At 38.2% G+C, this 21,742-nt stretch overlaps 1 protein-coding gene and 1 non-coding gene across 13 annotated transcripts in view; both read right to left on the bottom strand.

Annotated features, from left to right (window-relative positions):
• Zzz3 (zinc finger ZZ-type containing 3) overlaps window positions 1-21,742 on the bottom strand; it is a 110,322-nt gene that overhangs the window by 66,340 nt on the left and 22,240 nt on the right. For 5 of the 12 annotated variants that reach the window (XM_074079717.1, XM_074079721.1, XM_074079728.1 and 2 more), the window contains exons 3-4: window positions 308-436; window positions 163-230 (exon numbers count right to left, since the gene is read on the bottom strand). Coding sequence is in view for 6 of the 12 variants with exons in the window: in XM_074079723.1 (XP_073935824.1) it covers window positions 308-345 (38 nt within the window). In the remaining 6 variants the exon portion in view is untranslated. Of the gene's footprint in view, window positions 1-162; window positions 231-307; window positions 437-2,073; window positions 2,182-17,816; window positions 17,944-21,742 lie in introns of those variants that run through there. The other 7 variants (XM_074079722.1, XM_074079725.1, XM_074079720.1 and 4 more) reach the window with 3 other exon arrangements.
• Window positions 20,540-20,686, bottom strand: LOC141425294 (small nucleolar RNA SNORA57). The gene has a single exon (XR_012450364.1). It is a non-coding gene; the product is annotated as a small nucleolar RNA SNORA57 (small nucleolar RNA).

The following is a 21,742-nucleotide window of genomic DNA, read 5'->3' as shown; positions in this document are numbered from 1 at the left end:
CTCTGAGGACACATGGATGTTCCCATTCCTAGCACTCTATTAAACTCTAGTCACATTACTGCACTTTGTAAGCAGGGGTCACTGCAGGAACATCATGCACTATGGTATTTTCCAGATAAGAATATCTGCAACTGTTATTTTCACAGAAGAACTAATACTTACTGCAGAGTTTCAAGCCAGTATTAAGACCAACAGGATCCTGCAGATTTGTTTCTTAAAAGCCCAATACACTGAAAAAGAAACTTCCGTCAATTACTTCTAACAACACCTCATTTGGCCTTATTTAAGATAATGTGTTTTTCCTTACCTTTTAGAATGTGTTTCGCCTAGTTGATTCCCAAGCATCTGTATTTATCTGTCATCACTGTTAATGTCCATGTCACATTGAGACTTCAGATATTGATTACTTATATAGTTGTACTAACACAATTTGTATCTGTAAAAGGAAACCACAATGTAGGCATTATGACTATAATATTATCTACAGATTTGTGGATAAAAGCAATTATTTCTAAGCAATTACACAGCATGTTTTATTTCCTAATACAGTTCACATAAATAAATCCTTACATTTAGTCATATTAGGTGTTAATCTTCAACAGAGTAAGATGATTTGATGATTTGTTAACATTCTTTTTTTTTTTTTTTTTTTTTTGCGGTACTGGGGTTTGAACTCAGGGTCTATGCCTTGAGACACTCTGTCAGCTCTTTTCTCTGATGGGGTCTTGAGAACTTCTTTGCCCAGTTGGCTTCAAACCATAATCCTTCTAATGTCTGCCTCCTGAGCAGCTAGGATTACAGCCATGAGCCACTGGTGCCTGGAAGATTTGTTAACATTCTTATAAACTCATCTTGAAGTACCCATAAACATATTTCCTAAAATTAATTCTAAATTAAAGTTCCTACAAGTCAGAGAGGTCCTTAGATTCCTTTATTGATTATCAATGTTAGACATGTCTCATTTTCTGAAAGTCTGTGATTACCTGAACATTAATAATAAAGTACCTATTTGTGTTTTATGATATTAAGGAATTAATCTATAATGCAAAGTAATGAAGTAAAAAAATCATGACTTTGCCTGGAATGTGACTTTAAACACTTACAGGGAACAGGGATATAGGTCGATGATAGAGCAATTGCCTAGCATGAATGAAGCCCTAGGTTTGATTACTAGCCCTGAAAAAAAAAATAATAATCATTACATTTTAATGAATCTTTTTGCCTTAGACTATAACCTCTGTAGGACTAATCTGTCAAAGGTATTTTAGAAGTAAACAGAAAATAAATTTGATTTCAATTTCAATAGCTGTTTGAGGGCATGACTCAAGTGGTGAGTACCTGCCCAACAAGCAGGAGACCCCGAATTCAAACCCCAGTATCACCAAAATAAATAAATAAATACTAGGAAATAAAAAATTTTTTAATGAAAAATAAAATAATAAATTGACTGGCTAAAGATATAGCTCAGTGGCAGAATGCATGCTTGGCATGTGTGAGGCCCTGGGTTCAATCCCTAAGCTCTCCCCAAAATAAAAAAACACCTGGTTTGGCAGCACAGGCCTGTGGAACCAGCTACTGAGGAGGCAGAGATAAGAGGATCTTGGTTCAAGGCTGGCCCATGCACAATTAGAATGAGACTCTATCTGAAAAACCAATAGCAAAAGGACTAGGGGATGCAATCCTTTTGCAAGTGGTAGAGTGCTTATGAGTGACACATTGAGGCCCTGAGTTCAAACCCTAGTACCATCACATAGATAATAGAAATGAAGCTATACACACATTCTTACAAATAAACTTCTTAAAAAATATTGACTTGGTTGCTGATTACAAGTCTGAGAAATACATCCATGAGATTACAATGATGATGAAAAGCATTATATAAAACTTTAAGTCACCAGGTGCAGTAGCATGCACCTGTAGTCCCAGCTTCTTGGGATGCTAAAGCAGGAGGATCATTTGAGTCCAGAAGTAGATGCCAGCCTGGGCAAGACTTCATCTCAAACAACAAATAGGCAGGGGGATGGGGGGGGGGGTGTTAAAAAGTAGGTAAATAAATTAAAAAAAAAAAACAACCTTTTGAGTCATTTCAATCAAGTTAACAAAAAAGATGATCTCAGAAGATGCTAATTCATAGCCTGCAACTGGCATTCTAAAATTCTTCACAATGTTGGGCCACTCCAAGATCCTACATGATAAAGAGTAAAAAGCTACATCAAAAATGTATAAAATTTGTTATTAAGAGTTGTCAAGTACAACAATAAAATTAAAAAAAAAGTCATTGTCAAAAAAAAAAAAAAAAAAGTCATCAAATTACTGGATGTGGTGGTTCCTGCCTATAATCCCAGCTACTAGGAGAGTGGAGACCAGGAGGATTACTGCTCAAAGCTAGTACAGGCAAACAAGCACCTGTCATCCCAGCTATTCAGGGAGCTTGTGGGGGTGAGGGGATAGGAGAATCGCAGTCCAAGTGGGCCTGGGCATAAACATGAGACCCTACTCGAAAAATAACTAAAGCAAAAATGACTGGCGAGTGGCTCAAGTGGTAGAGCAACTACCTAGCAAACACAAGGTCCTGAGTCCAAACCCAGTAATTACCCCCCCAAAAAAGTTGTCAAGCTAGGCATGGTGATACATGCCTACAGTTCCAGAACTTGGGAAGCTAAATGAGGCCAGCCTGGGCTACAGGACAAGACACTGTCTCAAAAAACAAACAACAACAAAATAAAAATAAAAATAGAGTTGTCAATCTTCAGATTTTCAGTGAAAAGGTTCATGAGCAAGTGTTTGGCCCAAAAGACCAAAAATCATATGTTCTCCCTCATATGTGGACATTAGATCAAGGGCAAACACAACAATGGGATTGGACTTTGAGCACATGATAAAGGCGAGAGCACACAAGGGAGGGATGAGGATAGGTAAGACACCTAAAAAACTAGCTAGCATTTGTTGCCCTTAACGCAGAGAAACTAAAGCAGATACCTTAAAAGCAACTGAGGCCAACAGGAGAAGGGGACCAGGAACTAGAGAAAAGGTGAGATCAAAAAGAATTAACCTAGAAGGTAACACACACCCACAGGAAATTAATGTGAATCAACTCCCTGTATAGCTATCCTTATCTCAACCAGCAAAAACCCTTGTTCCTTCCTATTATAGCTTATACTCTCTCTACAACAAAATTAGAAATAAGGGCAAAATAGTTTCTGCTGGGTATTGAGAGGGTGGGGGGGAGAGGGAGGGGGTGGAGTGGGTGGTAAGGGAGGGGGTGGGGGCAGGGGGGAGAAATAACCCAAGCCTTGTATGCACATATGAATAATAAAAGAAAAAAAAAAAGAAACACTGACATCTTATACAAACAATTCTCTACTCATTCGCTATGAAATGTTTTTTTAAAAAAAGAACTAAGTAACACCATAAAGAAATTAACTGAAATCTAAGTTGCCTAAATTTAATGACTGTATGACTTTCCTTGTAATAAATAGAAAAATTTAAACTAGTATTATATTGTCTGCCTCATACTGTTCACTATACTTTTCAAACTTAAGCATTCCAAAAAAAAGCTACATGCTCTCTGGAGCATAGTTTGAATTATAACAAATTGTAATAATTTGTTCATAGTAACAGTACTAGAGATTTTAAAAACTTAGTTATTTTAAAAACCATACAAAACAGAAAGCAAGCTAAGTCCTATTCCTGAAGCCTTATTTTATTTACCCCTTACTACACAGCTTTGCTTGTTTTCACATACCAAAATTCACTGACTATTCAAGCATTCAATAGCAAATCTAAAAACCAATCTTCACTGAGAAGAATTACTTTTTCTACTACTTACAGTCTAACACTGGTACTACTGTGTTAACTAGATTATAGGATCTCAAATTCATGGCACATATGAAAGCCCTTCAAAAGACTACAGAAATCTCTGCAGAAAATACTGTCAAGTCTAGTCTCAAAGCAATGGGATAAGCCACAGAATATACTATAAAAATAAAACTGTAAAGTCCAACCTAAATTATAAGATACTACAACTTACTACTTTTATAAGCTTGCAAAAATTCAAAAGCAAGGTTACACTACAGATTCATATTTAGAAACTGATTCTTTAGTTATTAGTGAAAAATACTAAATATGTACACTATACTGATTTTAAGAGACCTCAGAAACTTTCAGTCAGTTGTAAAAAGCACTAAGATAATGGTCCAAGACAAAAACACCTTTCCTAGACAATCTTTAACAGTTACTTGTTAGAAAAAGCTTAACTGAAGTTTTCTTTGGTACAAAGAGACCACAGAGCAGATTTTTCTGGCTCCCTAAATTGTTCAGAACCACAGCAGAAGAGTACCAGGTCTGGTGGCAGGAGACAGTTCTGTCCACAATTAACATCACAAGCCACTATGCCCACCTTCACTGTATTTCTTCATCTGTAAAATGGAAAACATAATACCTGCCTACATTCTCAGAGGGTTGTGAAGTTCAGAAGAAAGAAATCATGTCTGTGAGGTACTTCTGCATATTTGTCATCAATCTTTAATGTGCTAAGAAGACTAGGACAAATGCTCAAGTGGTAGAGCACTTGCCTACCAATCAGGAAGCCCTGATTTCAATCTCCAGCAGGAGGAGGGTAAAAGGGAGGAAGGGGGACAACTTTAATGTGGTAAAAAATTCCTGGACCCAATCATCCCAGAAACTCAGTTTTAGCAAGTCTGTCCATAAATATGTAAATCTTCATTTTAATTAAGCACTTAAGGTCATTCCTTGCTGCTCAAGAATAATGACCACCAGTTTCTTCTAAAAATTTATACTGTACATAAGCATCAACCTAAGTATATATTAAAGTGCATATTTCTAAACTTCATCCTTAGAAATTCAGATTCTTCATTCCATCAAATACCACCGGTGATTCAGCTGTAAACAAGTCACCATCCATACTTTCAGAAACCCTGCACCACCTTCCCGCTAAATATTTCTCAAATTGTTCACCACCTTGCCCTCCACCTTGCTTAGATCTATCATTTGAACAAAGCCAACTGCCTTCTAATTATTCCCTCCACTTTACATCTTCTCACTTGAAAATGCATCGTCTACAAAGTGACATAAAATATATACCTGACTATATTACTCTTCTATCTAAAACTCTCCCTAAAGAACTTCAACTTTTAGCCAAGACAGTAGCAGGAGTGAGATTTATACTTCCACCTGAAACAACTAAAACCTGAGCAAAATGTATGAAAATGATTTTCAGACACTGGAAAACACAGTACAAGAAAGAGAAATGTCCGAAGAGGCCAGACACAATGGCTCACACCTGTAATCCTAGCTACTTGGGAGGCTGACATGAGGAGGACCTCGGTTCTAGGCCAGCCCATGTAGAGAGTTCAAAAGACTTCATCTCAATCAATTGCTAGACACAGAGGCACATGCCCATTAATCTCAAGCTAATCAGGAGGCTGAGATCTGAGGATCCCTTTCCGGCCAGCCCAGTTGTGAAATTCCATCTCTCAAAGGAAAAAAATCTGGGCATAATGTCACATGCCTGTCATCCCAGGTCGGGCAGGAAGCTTAAAACAGGAGGATTGCAATTCAGGCCAGTCTGAGCAAAAAGCGATACCCTAGCTCCAAAAAGTAAACAGAGAAAAAAGAGCTGTATGTGTGGCTCAAGTGGTAGAGTACCTGCCTCACAAGTGTGAAGCCCTGAGATCAAACCACCAAAAAATAAAATAAAGCCTTTTGTGGTTCCATTAATTCAACATAGTAAAAAATTCTATTTTATGGAATAAAGTGCTGCCTGATTCTAGATTCAGAAATAATTCCAATTCAGACCTTAGAAGTACATTAAGTTTGATTCTTAACAGATCTGGAGACTCACAAAGGGGCCAAAAAAAGGAAAAAAAAAAAAAAAAACCCTGATGCTATCTTCCGACAGCCATTAGAAAATGCAGTGGAGCATTATTTGTAGCAGTCATAAAGTGGAAACAACCCAAATGTGTATCACCTGCTGACAAAACAAGGTATATCAATATAATGGAATACCACTCGGCCATAGAAAGGAATGAGGTATTAATATATGCTACACAGTAGATGGACCTTAAAAACAGTATCAAATTGCAAGATGCCAAACACAAAAGTCCATATATGAACTCATGTATATGAAATGTCCATATAGGAAAAACTATAGAAACATAAAGGAATTGAGTAGATGTAGAGACTCTGAGAGGGAGGAGATGGTGGGAAAGTAAATGCTATGGCTATGGGATTTCTATAGAGTAATGAAAGTGTTGTGTAATTAGGTACTGGTGTTGTTGCACAACTTTGTAAATATATGAAAAATCACTGAATTGTATACTTTAGAAGGGTAAATTTTATATGTATATACTTCAATCGTCTTCTGTGTTTTTGCAGTGCTGGAGATCAAACCAACAACCTCACAAATGTTAGGCAAGTGCTCTACTACTGAGCCATACTTCCAGTTCTTTATCTCAACGTTAAAAAAAATATATATATATATTACCAATACCTTCATGACAATAAATCCAACAATTTAAATGAAATGGACAAATTCTTCAAAAAACTACAGCCTCCCAAAATTCACCATTGAGAAATGGATACCTTAAACATCCCATAAGAAACTGAAGTTAGTTTGATCACAAGATAAAAGTGAGTGCACACAAGGGAGATATGAGGATAGGTAAGACACCTAAAAAATTAGATGGCATTTGTTGCCCTCATCGCAGAGAAACTAAAGCAGATACCTTAAAAGCAACTGAGGCCAATAGGAGAAGGGGACCAGGAACTAGAGAAAAGGTTAGATCAAAAAGAATTAACCTAGAAGGTAACACACATGCACAGGAAATCAATGTGAGTCAACTCCCTGTATACCTATCCTTATCTCAACTGGCAAAAACCCTTGTTCCTTCCTATTATTGCTTATACTTTCTCTTCAACAAAATTAGAGATAAGGGCAAAATAGTTTCTGCCGTGTAGCGAGGGGGTGGGGAGAGAGGGAGGGGGCAGAGTGGGTGGTAAGGGAGGGGGTGGAGGCAGGGGGGAGAAATGACCCAAGCATTTGTATGCACATATGAATAATAAAAAAATAAAAATTTAAAAAAAAAAAAGAAACTGAAGTTAGCTCAGTGTACAGCATTTACCTAGCCCGTATGAATTCAATCTCCAACACACCAGGGAGAAATTCTGAAGTTATAATTAAAAACAGATTAACAAACTTCAGGCTAATGGTAATTAGTAAATTATGACTATAGTAATTAGTTTACGTTTAATGAATAGACACCAATTCTATCAAACTCTTCCAAAAAAAAAAAACTGAATACTTTCCAAATCATTCTATAAACCATCATTACTCTGGTTCTAAAATCAGACACAGACATTACAAGAAAAATAAAACACAGATACAAAACTCTAAGCAAATTTTGACCAACCAAATCCAACCATATATCAAAAGATAACTGTAGGGCACCAATGGCTCACATCTGTAATGCTAGTTACTCAGGAGGCAGAGATGAGAAGAATCTCAGTTTGAAGCCAGCCAGAGCAAATAGTTTGGAACACCCTATCTCAAAAATACCCAACACACTGGCTGCTCTAAAGAGCCATCTTTGTTTGCTTTGTTCCCAGGTCCCTCCTAACCCAGTGTACCCCCATGTCAGATGTGGCTGTGGACACCAGCTGCAAGATCATCACTAAGGACTTAAAGGAGAAGAAGGAAGTTATGGAGGAGACAGAAAATTCCCACTGGGAATGCTGATGAGGAAAATGGAGAGCAAGAGGCTGGCAATGAGATAGATGAAGAAGAGAAAGAAGGTGATGGTGAGGAAGAGGATGGAGGCAAAGACGAGGAGGCTGAAGATGATGATAAGAATGATGATGATGACACCAAGAAGCAAAATACTGATGAGGATGGCTAGACAGCGACAAAGGAAAAGTTAAACTAAAAGGAGGCCTAAGTGACCCATCCACCCTCCACTTCCTGTCTCAGAATCTAAACGTGGTTACCTTGGAGTAAAAAAGGCCTGCCCACTGCAGGCAGTGTCACCCAGTCTCCCCACCACACCAAAACCACATCATGAATTTGCAACAGGGAGGAGAAAACCAAAACTTCCAAGGCCCTGCTTTTTTTCTGAAAAGTACTTTTAAAAGGAAAATGTTTGTATTTTTTATTTACATTTTATGTTTTTGTACATGTCATTAGGGGTCAGCCATCTTTAATGATCTTGGATGACCAACTCAGCCTTCAGGAGTGTTCTCTGTCCTACTTGTGGTGTGAACATGTTCATTATGATCTCAAAGGAGAAAAGAAAAAATCTGTGAAAAAGAGCAAAACCAAAATCAAAACATCTTGTTCTGAGCATTCCTAACTATTTTTGTGTATGTACTCAGCTGTACTATAAGTAGTTGGCTTGTATGAGATGGTAAAAAAGACCAAAAATAAAAGGTTTCTTTTTTTTTCCTTTTTTTGTCTATGAAGTTGCTGTTTATTTATCTGGCCTGTATGGTGTATGTGTGAAACAATTATACACACACACGTGAAAAAAAAAAGCAGGGGCTGACATAGTGGCTCAAGTGGTAGAGTGCTTGCCTAGCAAGCATGAGGCCCAGAGTTCAAACACTAGTACCACAAAAAAAAAAAAAAAAAGATAATACATCATGACCAAATGTAAGACTGATTTACATATACATAAGGTTGGTTGGTTCAATGCAATTCACAGGCTGGAAAACTAAGTAAGATCATCTCTACAAATACACAAAGGTACCTGTAGTGACAGAAAGATCAGTGGTTGCCAGATCCTGAATTTGCTCTCCAGTATGGCAACAAAACAGCAGCAGGGCTGGGAACCCGTGGTTCATGCCTGTAATCCCAGCTACTCAGTAGGCAAAGATCAGAAGGGTTGCAGTTCAAAGCCAGCCCAGGCAAACAGTCCGTGAAGTCCTATCTCAAAAATACCAAACACAAAATAGGGCTGGTGGAGTGGCTTAAGGTATAGGCCCAATACCGCAAAAAGAAAAACAGCCCAAGGAAAACCCGGGGAGACGAGTGTGTTCATATTCTTGATAGTTAGGATGTTTGCACGTTGTATACACATATGAAAACATTGAGTTATACAGCTTGAACATTTATAGTCTATCATTCCTCAATAAAGCTACTACAAAATAAATTCAGAGCACAAAACACTTTTCCAAGGATTCAACTTAAAATCCAAACATTTTGGTGCTACACAATCTTGGCCAAAAATGGCAGCTTCCGGCATCTCAGGTTTCTGGGCTGCCAGGTCATTCTTCCCCAGTAGCCTATGATAGGTGGTACCCACAGAAAAGGGCTTAGCTCACATGTAGAAGAAGGCCCCCACTTACTCAAAGTAACATACTGAAACTGCACTAAGAGATTTGGGTTCACTGCCTACCCCATGTATGCATCAAGTTCAGGCCTCTCAGGAGATAGTAACCAAACTCTAATCTATGTATTCATTTGAATACATGACCTTGCCTTCCTATCTCTCTAGTCTAAGTCTCTCTACTAGTTAGGTGGATCTGAATTGCAATTTCCAATCATGTAAGTTTCACCATAGCTAAGTACCAGAATCACTTGATAGCAGGAGTTTCTTGACACAATAGATCTGGAATTCAATCCAGGCATAACTTATTTTGTAATTTTTAAATTTTATATTTAATTTTCTACTAAGTACAGCATGCAAGAAAAAAAGTGTACACACCAAAAATATACACCTTGATGAATTATCACAGAATGTAGAAGTATATATTAAGTATTCAACGAATAGTATAATACAACCAAGGACTAAAACCATTAACTCTGCCTCCAGCATTTTTACTTACCTTCCCTCACCGCCCCCCCAATTAATATGTATCTTGCCTTTAGAACCACAGATCAGATGCAACCACCTGTTACAAGCAACTTTGTACCCAGAGAACCCTGTGTATAGCACTTATTATAACACTGAGCATTTATAGTATTTTAAATTTTTTGTTAATGCAAAAACAATTAAATTATATTCTGGAGAAAGAGAAGAAAGTTAAGCTAATATAAAAGGCTAAAATGACTGCATGACAGTAAGCTTACCCATCCTTCTTCAAAGTATCTCCCTTGTTATTTGAAAATTACTATTACTATTCTCATCTACTCACTTGCCTACTTACCAAAACTTGTATAGCAAGGCCAGTCTTATTTTTTATATCCCTTGTGCCTAGAAATTCATCAAACATTATTTGGACATTATTCAAACAAAGAGTATATAGAAGATAAGTCAGCAAGTTAAAAAAGAAAGTTTGAGGGGCTGGTGGAGTAGCTCAAGTGGTAGAATGCCTGCACAGCAAGCATGAAGTCCTGAGTTCAAATCCCAGTACTACCACCAAAAAAAAGAATTTGAACCAGGCATAGTGGCACCTTCTATAATTCCAGCATTCTGGAGGCTGAGGTAGGAGTATCCAAACTTCCAGGCCAGCCTGGAACATTGCAAATTTCTGACTCAGGGAAAAAAAAGAGGTAAGAAAACAGTATCTCTCCCAAAAGTAATCTACATGTTTAATGCAATTCCCATCAAAATTCCAATGACATTCATTAAAGAGATTGAAAAATCTACTGTTAAATTTATATGGAAACACAAGAGGCCACGAATAGCCAAGGCAATACTCAGTCAAAAGAACAATGCAGGAGGTATCACAATACCTGACTTCAAACTATATTACAAAGCAATAACAATAAAAACAGCATGGTACTGGCACAAGAACAGACATGAAGACCAGTGGAACAGAATAGAGGACCCAGATATGAAGCCACACAACTATAACCAACTTGTCTTTGACTAAGGAGCTAAAAATATACGATGGAGAAATAGCAGCCTCTTCAACAAAAACTGCTGGGAAAACTGGTTAGCAGTCTGCAAAAAACTGAAACTAGATCCATGTATATCACCCTATACCAATATTAACTCAAAATGGATCAAGGATCTTAATATCAGACCACAAACTCTTAAGTTGATACAGGAAAGAGTAGGAAATACTCTGGAGTTAGTAGGTATAGGTAAGAACTTTCTCAATGAAACCCCAGCAGCACAGCAACTAAGAGATAGCATAGATAAATGAGACCTCATAAACTAAAAAGCTTCTGTTCATCAAAAGAAGTGGTCTCTAAACTGAAAAGAACACCCACAGAGTGGGAGAAAATATCTGCCAACTATACATCAGACAAAGGCCTGATAACCAGAATATATAGGGAACTTAAAAAACTAAATTCTCCCAAAACTAATGAACCAATAAAGAAATGGGCAAGTGAACTAAACAGAACTTTCTCAAAAGAAGAAATTCAAATGGCCAAAAAACACATGAAAAAATGCTCACCATCTCTAACAATAAAGGAAATGCAAATTAAAACCACACTAAGATTCCACCTCACCCCTGTTAGAATAGCCATCATCAGCAACACCACCAACAACAGGTGTTGGCGAGGATGCGGGGAAAAAGGAACCCTCTTACACTGTTGGTGGGAATGTAGACTAGTACAACCACTCTGGAAAAAAATGTGGAGGCTACTTAAAAAGCTAGACATCTCCCTCTACCATTTGATCCAGCAATACCACTCTTGGGGATATACCCAAAAGACTGTGACACAGGTTACTCCAGAGGCACCTGCACACCCATGTTTATTGCGGCACTATTCACAATAGCCAAGTTATGGAAACAGCCAAGATGCCCCAGCACTGACGAATGGATTAAGAAAATGTGGTATCTATACACAATGGAATTTTATGCAGCCATGAAAAAGAACGAAATGTTATCATTCACTGCTAAATGGATGGAATTGGAGAACATCATTCTGAGTGAGGTTAGCCTGGCACAAAAGACCAAAAATCGTATGTTCTCCCTCATATGTGGACATTAGATCAAGGGCAAACACAACAAGGGGATTGGACTATGAGCACATGATAAAGGCGAGAGCACACAAGGAAGGGGTGAGGATAGGTAAGGCACCTAAATAACTAGCTAGCATTTGTTGCCCTTAACGCAGAGAAACTAAAGCAGATACCTTAAAGCAACTGAGGCCAATAGGAAAAGGGGAACAGGTACTAGAGAAAAGGTTAGATCAAAAAGAATTAACCTAGAAGGTAACACACACGCACAGGAAATCACTGTGAGTCAATGCCCTGTATAGCTATCCTTATCTCAACCAGCAAAAACCCTTGTTCCTTCCTATTATGGCTTATACTCTCTGTACAACAAAATTAGAAATAAGGCAAAATAGTTTCTGCTGGGTATTGAGTGGGGGGGAGAGGGAGGGGGCGGAGTGGGTGTAAGGGAGGGGGTGGGGGCAGGGGAGAGAAATGAACCAAGCCTTGTATGCACATATGAATAATAAAAGAAAAATGAAAAAAAAAATGGGATTAGACTATGAGCACATGATAAAAGCGAGAGCACACAAGGGAGGAGTGAGGATAGGTAAGACACCTAAAAACCTAGCTAGCATTTGTTGTCCCCTAACGCAGAGAAACTAAAGCAGATACCTTAAAAGCAACTGAGGCCAATAGGAAAAGGGGACCAAGTACTAGAGAAAAGGTTAGATCAAAAAGAATTAACCTAGAAGGTAACACCCACGCACAGGAAATCAATGTGAGTCAATGCCCTGTATAGCCATCCTTATCTCAACCAGCAAAACCCTTGTCCCTTCCTGTTATTGCTTATACTCTCTCTACAACAAAATTAGAAATAAGGGCAAAATAGTTTCTGCTGGGTATTGAGGAGGTGGCGGGGAGAGGGAGGAGGCGGAGTGGGTGGTAAGGGAGGGAGTGGGGGCAGGGGGGAGAAATGAACCAAGCCTTGTATGCACATATGAATAATAAAAAACAGTATCTATGGAGGCCCTGAAATGAAAAAGGCTTGGCATGTCAGAGGAACTGGAATGAGGCCAATGAAGCTGAAACTTAGTGGGCAAGAGGGAAGATGCCATGAAATTCGCTTCAAGAAGCCAGGTGCCAGACCATGAAGAGCTTTGTAGGCTATGGGAGAAACGTGATCTATATCTGATGTTTTATTCACCACCTTAAATGTTCTCTTATTTGGAGTATTTATTCTACCAAATAATTTTAAAAAGGAGAATGATAATCTAATACATACTTTAAAAGATCATTCTGGCTGCTATGGATGTGAACTCAAGCACAATAGCAAAAGAACAAGTGTACAATAATAAATGTGATGGGGGGAATAAAAAAAATAAAAAATTTAAGCAGGAAAGTGACTTGATTCGACTTTGTCACTCATTTACATTTATTCAACAAACATTAATTGGGGCCACTGTAGTGTTAGTACTATTCTAGAGCATTGGGAAATTAAAGGCAAACAAAAAGTTCCTGCTTTCACAAAGCGTATACTTTGTTTAGACAAATAAGATATAAAATATCATGTGAGAAGTGCTACAAAAAAAAAAAAGTAAGACAATGAAAAATAATGAAGTGTTAGGGAGGATCTCTCTAATAACCTGACATTTATATTACAGTCATGTCGGGCTTGGTAGACCAGACTAAGGACTTAGGATTTTATACTGAGTGAGATGGAAGACACAGGGAGAATGCTGATCAAGGAATAATATCTTTTGGCATTTTAAAAGGATCACCCAAACTGCTATGTGGGAGAACAGACTATACACAGCAAAAGGAGAAAATATGGAAGATGGTTTGGGGAGAAATCATGGTGAAGCTAGTGAAAAGAGGAAAAATGTTATTCACTCCCATTTAGATTTTGAAGGCAATTCCAACAGAATTTGCAATATACTAGATGTGGGGCTTTGCAGGAGCATATCTAAAGTTTTTAAAATACTTTTCCTCTGTCCAGGCAGTAATCCTCAATGTCCTGTTCTAGTCTTCTTCCTATTGTCACTCTTTCATCATTCTACCATGACGTCCTGATGGCTCCCCTAAATCCAAGTAACAACGTCTACCTTTCCTTTCTGAACTTCAGTTCCATATATCCAATTGCCTCTCAAACAATAGGAACCTCAAATTCTCCTTGTACTAAAGTGAATTCACCACTTCCCCTTCAGCCCTTATACCTAGCTCCTCCAGAACTAGGTATCAAAATGAAAGACATAACACACCCTATATTCTAAACCAAAATCCTAGGAATAACCTTTTAAATCCCTTTTTCCTTTGTCACACAACCTGCTCACACATTGACATATTCAATCATTCATTATACTCCTTTTAGGGAGTAGATAATGTATACTTTATGATGTAATAGCACAGAGTGAAGAAGATAAATTTGCTTTCTCTCAAAGGTCAATTCTCCAGAGATAAAAATTCTCCCTTAGGATGCCAATGCCTTTGTTGTCATTTTGCCCTTTTGTTGTGCTTCCCTACCTTTTCTTGTCCCTTGAGGAGGAATCTAGTCTCCTCTATCTCTATCCAACCCATTATCTACACTGTGGTGCAACTGAATGTCTAATCACATCATCCTTTCTTGCTTTAAACTCTTCGTGACTCTATGGCAAAGCCCTTCATGATTTGGCCCTACCTCAACCTCTCCAGTTGCATCTCTGCCAACTCCCCAGCAATGCCTCCAATCTCAAACTACTCTCGGTTCTACAAATTTTCCACATTCTGCACTCCATACCTCACCCTCCACATTTATATTTGAAGTTTTTTTCTGCATAGAAGGCCCTTTCCTGCCCATCTCTTTACATCCTATTCAGCTAAGCAAATCTCATTCTGCCTTTTTCTTAGTTTAATAATAATAATTAGTAATGAGCATTGCTAATCTGTATTCAGCACTTAAGCACTTAATATTTTAAGGCCCTATGCACAAATCTTTCAGATCTCATTTACTAGTCATCACAATAGCTACTGAAATTCCTAGTTTACCAAAGAGACACACTGAGAAGTTAACTTGCCTAAGATCAGAGAGCTAGTAATGGAAGATGTACAGATGATATCCCAGGCCTTTGCCCAGCCTATATCACCTCTCCAGGAAGTTTGTTTTCAGGATTAGGTATCTTTCCTTATCTGGAACACTCCCTTATCATTGTGGTTCTCCTCTCAGGATCATACTATGGGATAAGGCCTTCTCAGATTCTCCCAGAAAGCTCTATGAAAGAAGACACAGGGTCTCCCTTATTTACCATTATATCCCCAACACTAAACACAGTGTAGGGCACATTTTCAGCACTATTGTTGATCAAGAAATGAATTGCAAAAGCTAACATTTAAAATGTAAACACTCCATGACAAGCACTTTCTATGAACAGGTACTATCTCACTGAATACTCACAACCAACCTATGATGCATTCTCTTCTAATATTTTTACTTTAATAATAAGAAAATTGAAGCAATTTGTCCAAGGCTACAATCTCATTAGCATTAAAGTAGAAATGTGAGCCCAAGAAGTCTTACAACTATAGTAGACGGGAAGGTGGGTGGATAGATAAGAGAATGGTCATCATGACATCTATTTTGACTGCTCAGAAGCCTTTTTAATTTCCTGGTTTGTAACTATATTTGGAAGGGCTGAGGTTTAAAGAAATGACTTCTGGGCAAGGAAAATCTTACTTCAAACATGATCTCCACCTTCAAAAATTTTAGAAAGACAACAAAAATGAAACAAAGTATAATAAAATAAGACAATGTTATTTCTTAAAATTTACATTGAAACATAGGCCCAGAAAAAAATGTTTTTAAAGAAGCAAAATGAGTTCATACATATATTATTTTACTTCACTAAGAACCACAACAGCATACAAACAAACATTTCCGGGCATACTATTGGAACTTGGAGTTGAGGTTACTACCTGGCCAATGAAGAAACTCACAAGTATAGCTAGTGTGTTCTATGAGGAGAGTTCTTCCCTAACAATCCATTCTGGTCAGTGAATGGAACCTGATAGTAACCCTTGCTACAGGTATGACTGCAGCTTTGAAAGATGCCTTCCAGACAGGCACCAGTGGCTCATGCCTGTAATCCTAGCAACTCAGGAGGCAGAGAATGGGATGGTCACGGTTCGAAGCCTGCCCGGGAAAATACTGCAATCCTATCTCAAAAAAACCCAACACAAAAAAAAGGGCTAGTGGAGTGGCTCAAAGAGTAGAGCTCCTGCCTTGCAAGCATGAAGCCCTGAGTTTAAACCTCAGTACCGCCAAAAAAAGAAGGAAGAAAGATGCCTTCCTCCATATTTCCTGCTCTACTTAATTCTCTCAATATTGGCTGGCTTTTTTAGGCCAGTTTGGTGAATTCTGCTATAATAACCTAAAAAGCAACTCACTGATTTGGGTCTAATGTAGTAGAGACTGCCTGGGAAATCCTGCATATCCATGTCACCATCTCCCTGAACATCCATGGGATGTCATGGATCTCCACTTCTAGAGATCTTGGAGAGACTAACAAGGAAGAGCAAGCCATGGCTGAGAAGGCTGCCACCCAGGAGGACCTTCAGGGTGAATGGATGACACCAGCTCCTGAGTCTGCCACAAGGCAGCCTAGGATCACAGCCTGGTCTGCAGGTGTCCAGCACCACTGTGCCTGTCCAGCAGTGCCCTCTCCATACCTAGGCCCTGCCTGCAGCTCTGGCCACTCTGTCACTGAGTGATGGTACAGCTAGAGAGAGCTAGAGAGAGATCTGAAGCTGTTCATCTGCAGACAACAAAGCAAAACAGAAAGAAAGGTGATGGAAAATAAACACCAATTTCCTAAAAATAAAACACTTCTATGAGCTGAGGAGCTAGAACACCTGCCTAGAAGGTGCAAGGCCTTGGGTTCCATCTCCAGCACCACACCAAAAACCCCATTTCTATAGTAAAAATTGCTATATTAAATACACAATTTTTTAAAAAAAATTTAACCCCATAATCACAAGCAAATACATATAAATAAACCAAACTAGGCACTATTGGTTTTTACCAAGTTTTGCCTTTGTTTTTCCCAACATTTTCCAGGATTCGATAATACAACAGTATCTACCTGATATAGTTGATGGGAGGACTCAAATAATAGATGTATTTGAATTCCCATAAATCATAGTTATCCTACACACACTTTCCACAAAGACTGCATTCCAAAAGTGGATTTTTAATAAATATGTAGCAGCAAGTGGAAGATTTCATTTGAATGTTGCCCATTTTACAGCAATACAGGAAAATGTGAAAGGCCATGCAGAAGGTACTTTGACTAAGAATACTTTAAAGGACTGAATTATTTTTCCAAGTTCAAAAAATGTACTTACACAGAAAAGGAGAAAGAATGAGCAAACAAAAAGAACAAAGAAAACCCTCATGCAGTTCCACAATTTTTTAAAAATTACTTATTTCTACTTCCTCAGATTCTGCATCAAAAACTTTATACACAAATATTTAAGACTAGGTACATTTTTTCATTTCTGGGTCTGTGGGTCTTTTTACCTTTGGCTATAAAGTCATTTAGTTTCATACTTCGGTCTGAAGTACTCTCCTTATAAAGACATAATAAAATCAGAGTAACTGAAGTTAGTCTTTAATAGCTAAAACAGTCAGACTCCAGGAGTCCAGTGATTTGTAAACAAACAGTAAGTGTTTTTAAGTATATATCAATAGAATGTGTTTATTTCTTCAGTACATGTTCCGGCGTATTAAACAAAGAAACTTAGCAAGATTGAGATCAAAGATATGAAACAATCAAACAATGAAAATGAACAAAACTCAGCCCCAATAATTCTGAAAATAAGAATCAAAGGTGAGGCCAGGCATGGTGGCTCATATCTGAAATCCCAGCTACTTGAGAGACAGAGATGGGAGGCTCTTGATTCAAGGCCTGCCCAAGAAAAAATTGAGAATAACCTTACCTGAAAAGCAAAAAGGGTGGAAGCCACGGCTCAAATGGGAGAGCACTTGCCTAGTAAATGCCAGGCCCTGAGTTCAAACTCCAGTTTCACCAAAATAAAAGGTAATCAATCCATTTATATGATGTGCCTAGAACATACATTTGAGAAGCATCTTAGTGTTCTGAAAAATCCCACAGGTTTTAGATGCCAATCCCAACTAAACCACTTAAGTGTTGTATAATCTTGAGCAATTAACCTCTGACACTTCATTTCTTTAATAGAAAGAAAGCAAAGAATTAAATGACACAAATGATATTAAAAGGCCACAGCATTAATGCACAAAACCAGTGTGTGTAATAATGACTGCTGACATTTATTGTGTGCAATACAGCAGACACGATACTTTATATCTTTATATGCATTATCTCATTTAAAGCCTAGCTGGGCATGGTGATACACTCCTGCAATCTCAGCATTTGGAGAGGCAGAAGTATTGAGAGTTCCAGGCCAGCCAAGGCTACACAGTGACATAGTCTGGGCTTGCTTTGAAAACACACACACACACACACACACACACACACACACACACACACACAAAGAAAACAAGACCTCAACCTATGAAGTTTTCTTTGTTTTTCTTTTTTGATGGAACTAGGATTTGAACTCAGTGCTTCAAAACAGGCACTCTGCTGCATGAAATACACCTCCAGTCCATTTTGCTTTGGTTATTTTGGAGATGGGGGTCTCTTAAAGTATTTGCTTGGCTTGCATACCCATGTTTATTGCAGCACTATTCACAATAGCCAAGATATGGAAACAGCCAAGATGCCCCACTACTGACAAATGGATTAAGAAAATGTGGTATTTATACACAATGGAATTGTATGCAGCCATGAAGAAGAATGAAATCTTATCATTCACAAGTAAATGGATGGAACTGGAGAACATCATTCTGAGTGAGGTTAGCCTGGCCCAAAAGACCAAAAATCGTATGTTCTCCCTCATATGTGGACATTAGATCAAGGGCAAACACAACAAAGGGAATGGACTTTGATTACATGATAAAGCAAGAGCACACTAGGGAGGTATGAAGATAGGTAAGACACCCAAAAAACTAGATAGCATTTGTTGCCCTCAACGCAGAGAAACTAAAGCAGATACTTTAAAGCGGCAGAGGCCAATAGGAGAAGGGGACCAGGAACTAGAGAAAAGGTTAGTTCAAGAAGAATTAATTGGGGGGAGAGGGAGGGGACGGAGTGGGTGGTAAGGGAGGGGGTGGGGGCAGGGGGGAGAAATGACCCAAGCCTTGTATGCACATATGAATAATAAAACAATAAAAAAAAAGAGTAATTAATTTAGAAGGTAACACACATGCACAGGAAATCAATGTGAGTCAACTCCCTGTATAGCTATCCTTATCTCAACTAGCAAAAACCCTTGGTCCTTCCTACTCTCTCTTCAGCAAAATTAGAGATAAGGGCAAAATAGTTTCTGCCTGGTAGCAAGGGGTAAGGGGGGCTAAGGGAGGGAGTGAGGGGGTAAGAGAGCAGGTGGGGAGAAGGGGAGAGAAATGACCCAAACATTGTATGCACATATGAGTAAAAGAAAAAATAAAAAAATAAAAAATATTTGCTTGGGTTGGCCTCAAAATATGATCCTACCCATCTTAGGCTCCCAAGTATCTAGGGTAACAGGTGTGAGCCACCAGCACCTGCACCTATTAAGGTTTTTAAGACTATTATTATCCTTATTTTATAGACAAACCAGAGATAAGAGTTAAATATTTTACCCAACATGACTTAGCTAGTTACATGCAGTTCTAATCACTCTACTGATGCTGTGCTTTACAAGAGCAAAGAACTTTTTTATATACCTTCACAATAATCTAAAAAGCAGACAGGCAAGCATCATTTTCACTGTCATAAAAACAGACTCCAGGAATGCCTATGATCACACAACTAACACAGCCTAAGCCAGAGTTCAACTAACATATTCTCTTCCATTCTTATGTGGTTTTTGGTTTGGTTCTTTTTGTTGTTGTTTGTTTTGATGGCACAAGGGGTGTTTGCTAGGCAGGTGCTCAAACACTTGACTCATGCCCCTAACCCCTAGTTTAAGTTATTTTTTTACAAAAGGTCTCCAGAGTAGCTCAGATTACAGGCAGGAGACAGGATGCCAAGCTATGTGTGGTTTTTTTTAAATCTAAATTCATACAAGTATACACACACATACACCTACTTTCCCCCACTTAACAAGCCACAAAGATTTTTAAATTACTGCACACAAAATCCATATAGTCCGTAATCTAACTATTCCATCTGTTAGGATATTTAGATTGCTTCTGATATTTTACTATTATTTTAAAGTGTGATGATTGTCCTTGTACATATCTGCATCCCTAATTGTTTCCTTAAAATAAAATTAAGTCACTAGGACAGGAACTTTTTTAAGTTCAGAATATACACTGTCAGTTTGCATTTAAAATAGATACATTTGTTAATAATAACTTTAACACATTTTTAAGTGACTATGAAATTTGTTCATTGAATTATCCTTATGAAGTATACTTTACATATCAAAGTGAGGCAGGCTAGAATTAAGAAAAGTTTGGAGCACACTGGCCAGTAACCACCCATGCCCCTCCCAATCACTTATTATTGGCTGGCAATCTCCCCCTTCCCCCCTTCCAATAGGTTATGATAGGTTTTTTGTTTTGTTTTGTATTGTTTGACTTTTTTTTACACCCGCGTCTCGGCGTTTGAGGATAGAACCGGCGAATGGGAAGCCGCTGGCACCGAAGACATGGCACCGAGAGACGGAACCCTTTCCTTCTGCCTCCGTACATAACGGGAAGTGGGACCACACACCCAGTCCCCGCCAAGAAAAGGAGGGCTCCCAGGCCAGGCCCCGATCACCGCCCGGCCTCCTGCATACCCCCGCAGTACCTATACCTAACAGCTCGCCACCCTTCAAAAACCTTATCACAGGTTTTTAAGCACCTGAAAAGGAGAACCAAACACAGGCTTCCAGCTTCCACCTGCAATACCCCCAGCCCCGCAATGCTTCCCTTTGTATTTCTTTTCCCTAAATTTTAATAAACTCCCTTTATACCCACATGTCCTGCCATGAATTCTTCCTGGTGGGGTACAAAGACTATGGAATTCTGATCGTAAGACTGCACCAGCGCCGTTAACAAAAGGAGGCTTATAATATGCTTTACTAATTTGCTATAATTTAATGTAGCTTTATTTTCACATTACTAATGAAAAACAATTTTAAATTTAGGTTAACTAATTTATTTCCCAAATTATTTTTTTCTAATAAACCTAATCAATTTTTAAGTGAGAAGTTTAATCTGATGTTTTCATTAAAAACAAAAAAAAAACCTTCCTTTCTATGTGTAGAGGAAATGGGAAGAGGGGAGTCTCAGACATTTAACAAATTCCTGCACACCTTAAAAAAAAAAAAATCACACTGAAGATGGCACATCATAAACATAGCAGAACTCAGTGAAGGTTAAAAGAGACACCTGGCAGAAACTACAACAAAACATATCTTGATACCGACTAAAGGCTACAGAATAGTTGCAAATGCTTTTGAGGGACTTCATTTTATGTAAGGAAGATTTTTTTATCTGAAGAACCACAGTATATTGACAGTGAGGTATCAATGTTTATCAAAGAAACACTCAGGTGTCAAATAACACTAATTAACAGAACCTCAGACTAAATATATCCTGCAGGAACTACTGCAATGCCACTTTGTTTTAAGGGAATGGCTCAATTTCTTGTTAAAACAAAAACAAAAACTATAGTGTAAAAAAATTGTTTACTAAGAAACACGTCATGAGTGAGAGATGTTAAGTGTCAGCCTTAACACAGTAGTCCAATTTCTGCCTTTAATATCAAGCATATCATTGAAGTCCTTATTATATCTTAAAAATATAA

This window comes from Castor canadensis, chromosome 7 (assembly GCF_047511655.1).
Source record: "Castor canadensis chromosome 7, mCasCan1.hap1v2, whole genome shotgun sequence".
Taxonomy (NCBI): Eukaryota; Metazoa; Chordata; class Mammalia; order Rodentia; family Castoridae; genus Castor; species Castor canadensis.
The sequence above is the reverse complement of the archived record's forward strand: the minus strand, read 5'-3'. Positions and strand labels throughout refer to the sequence as shown.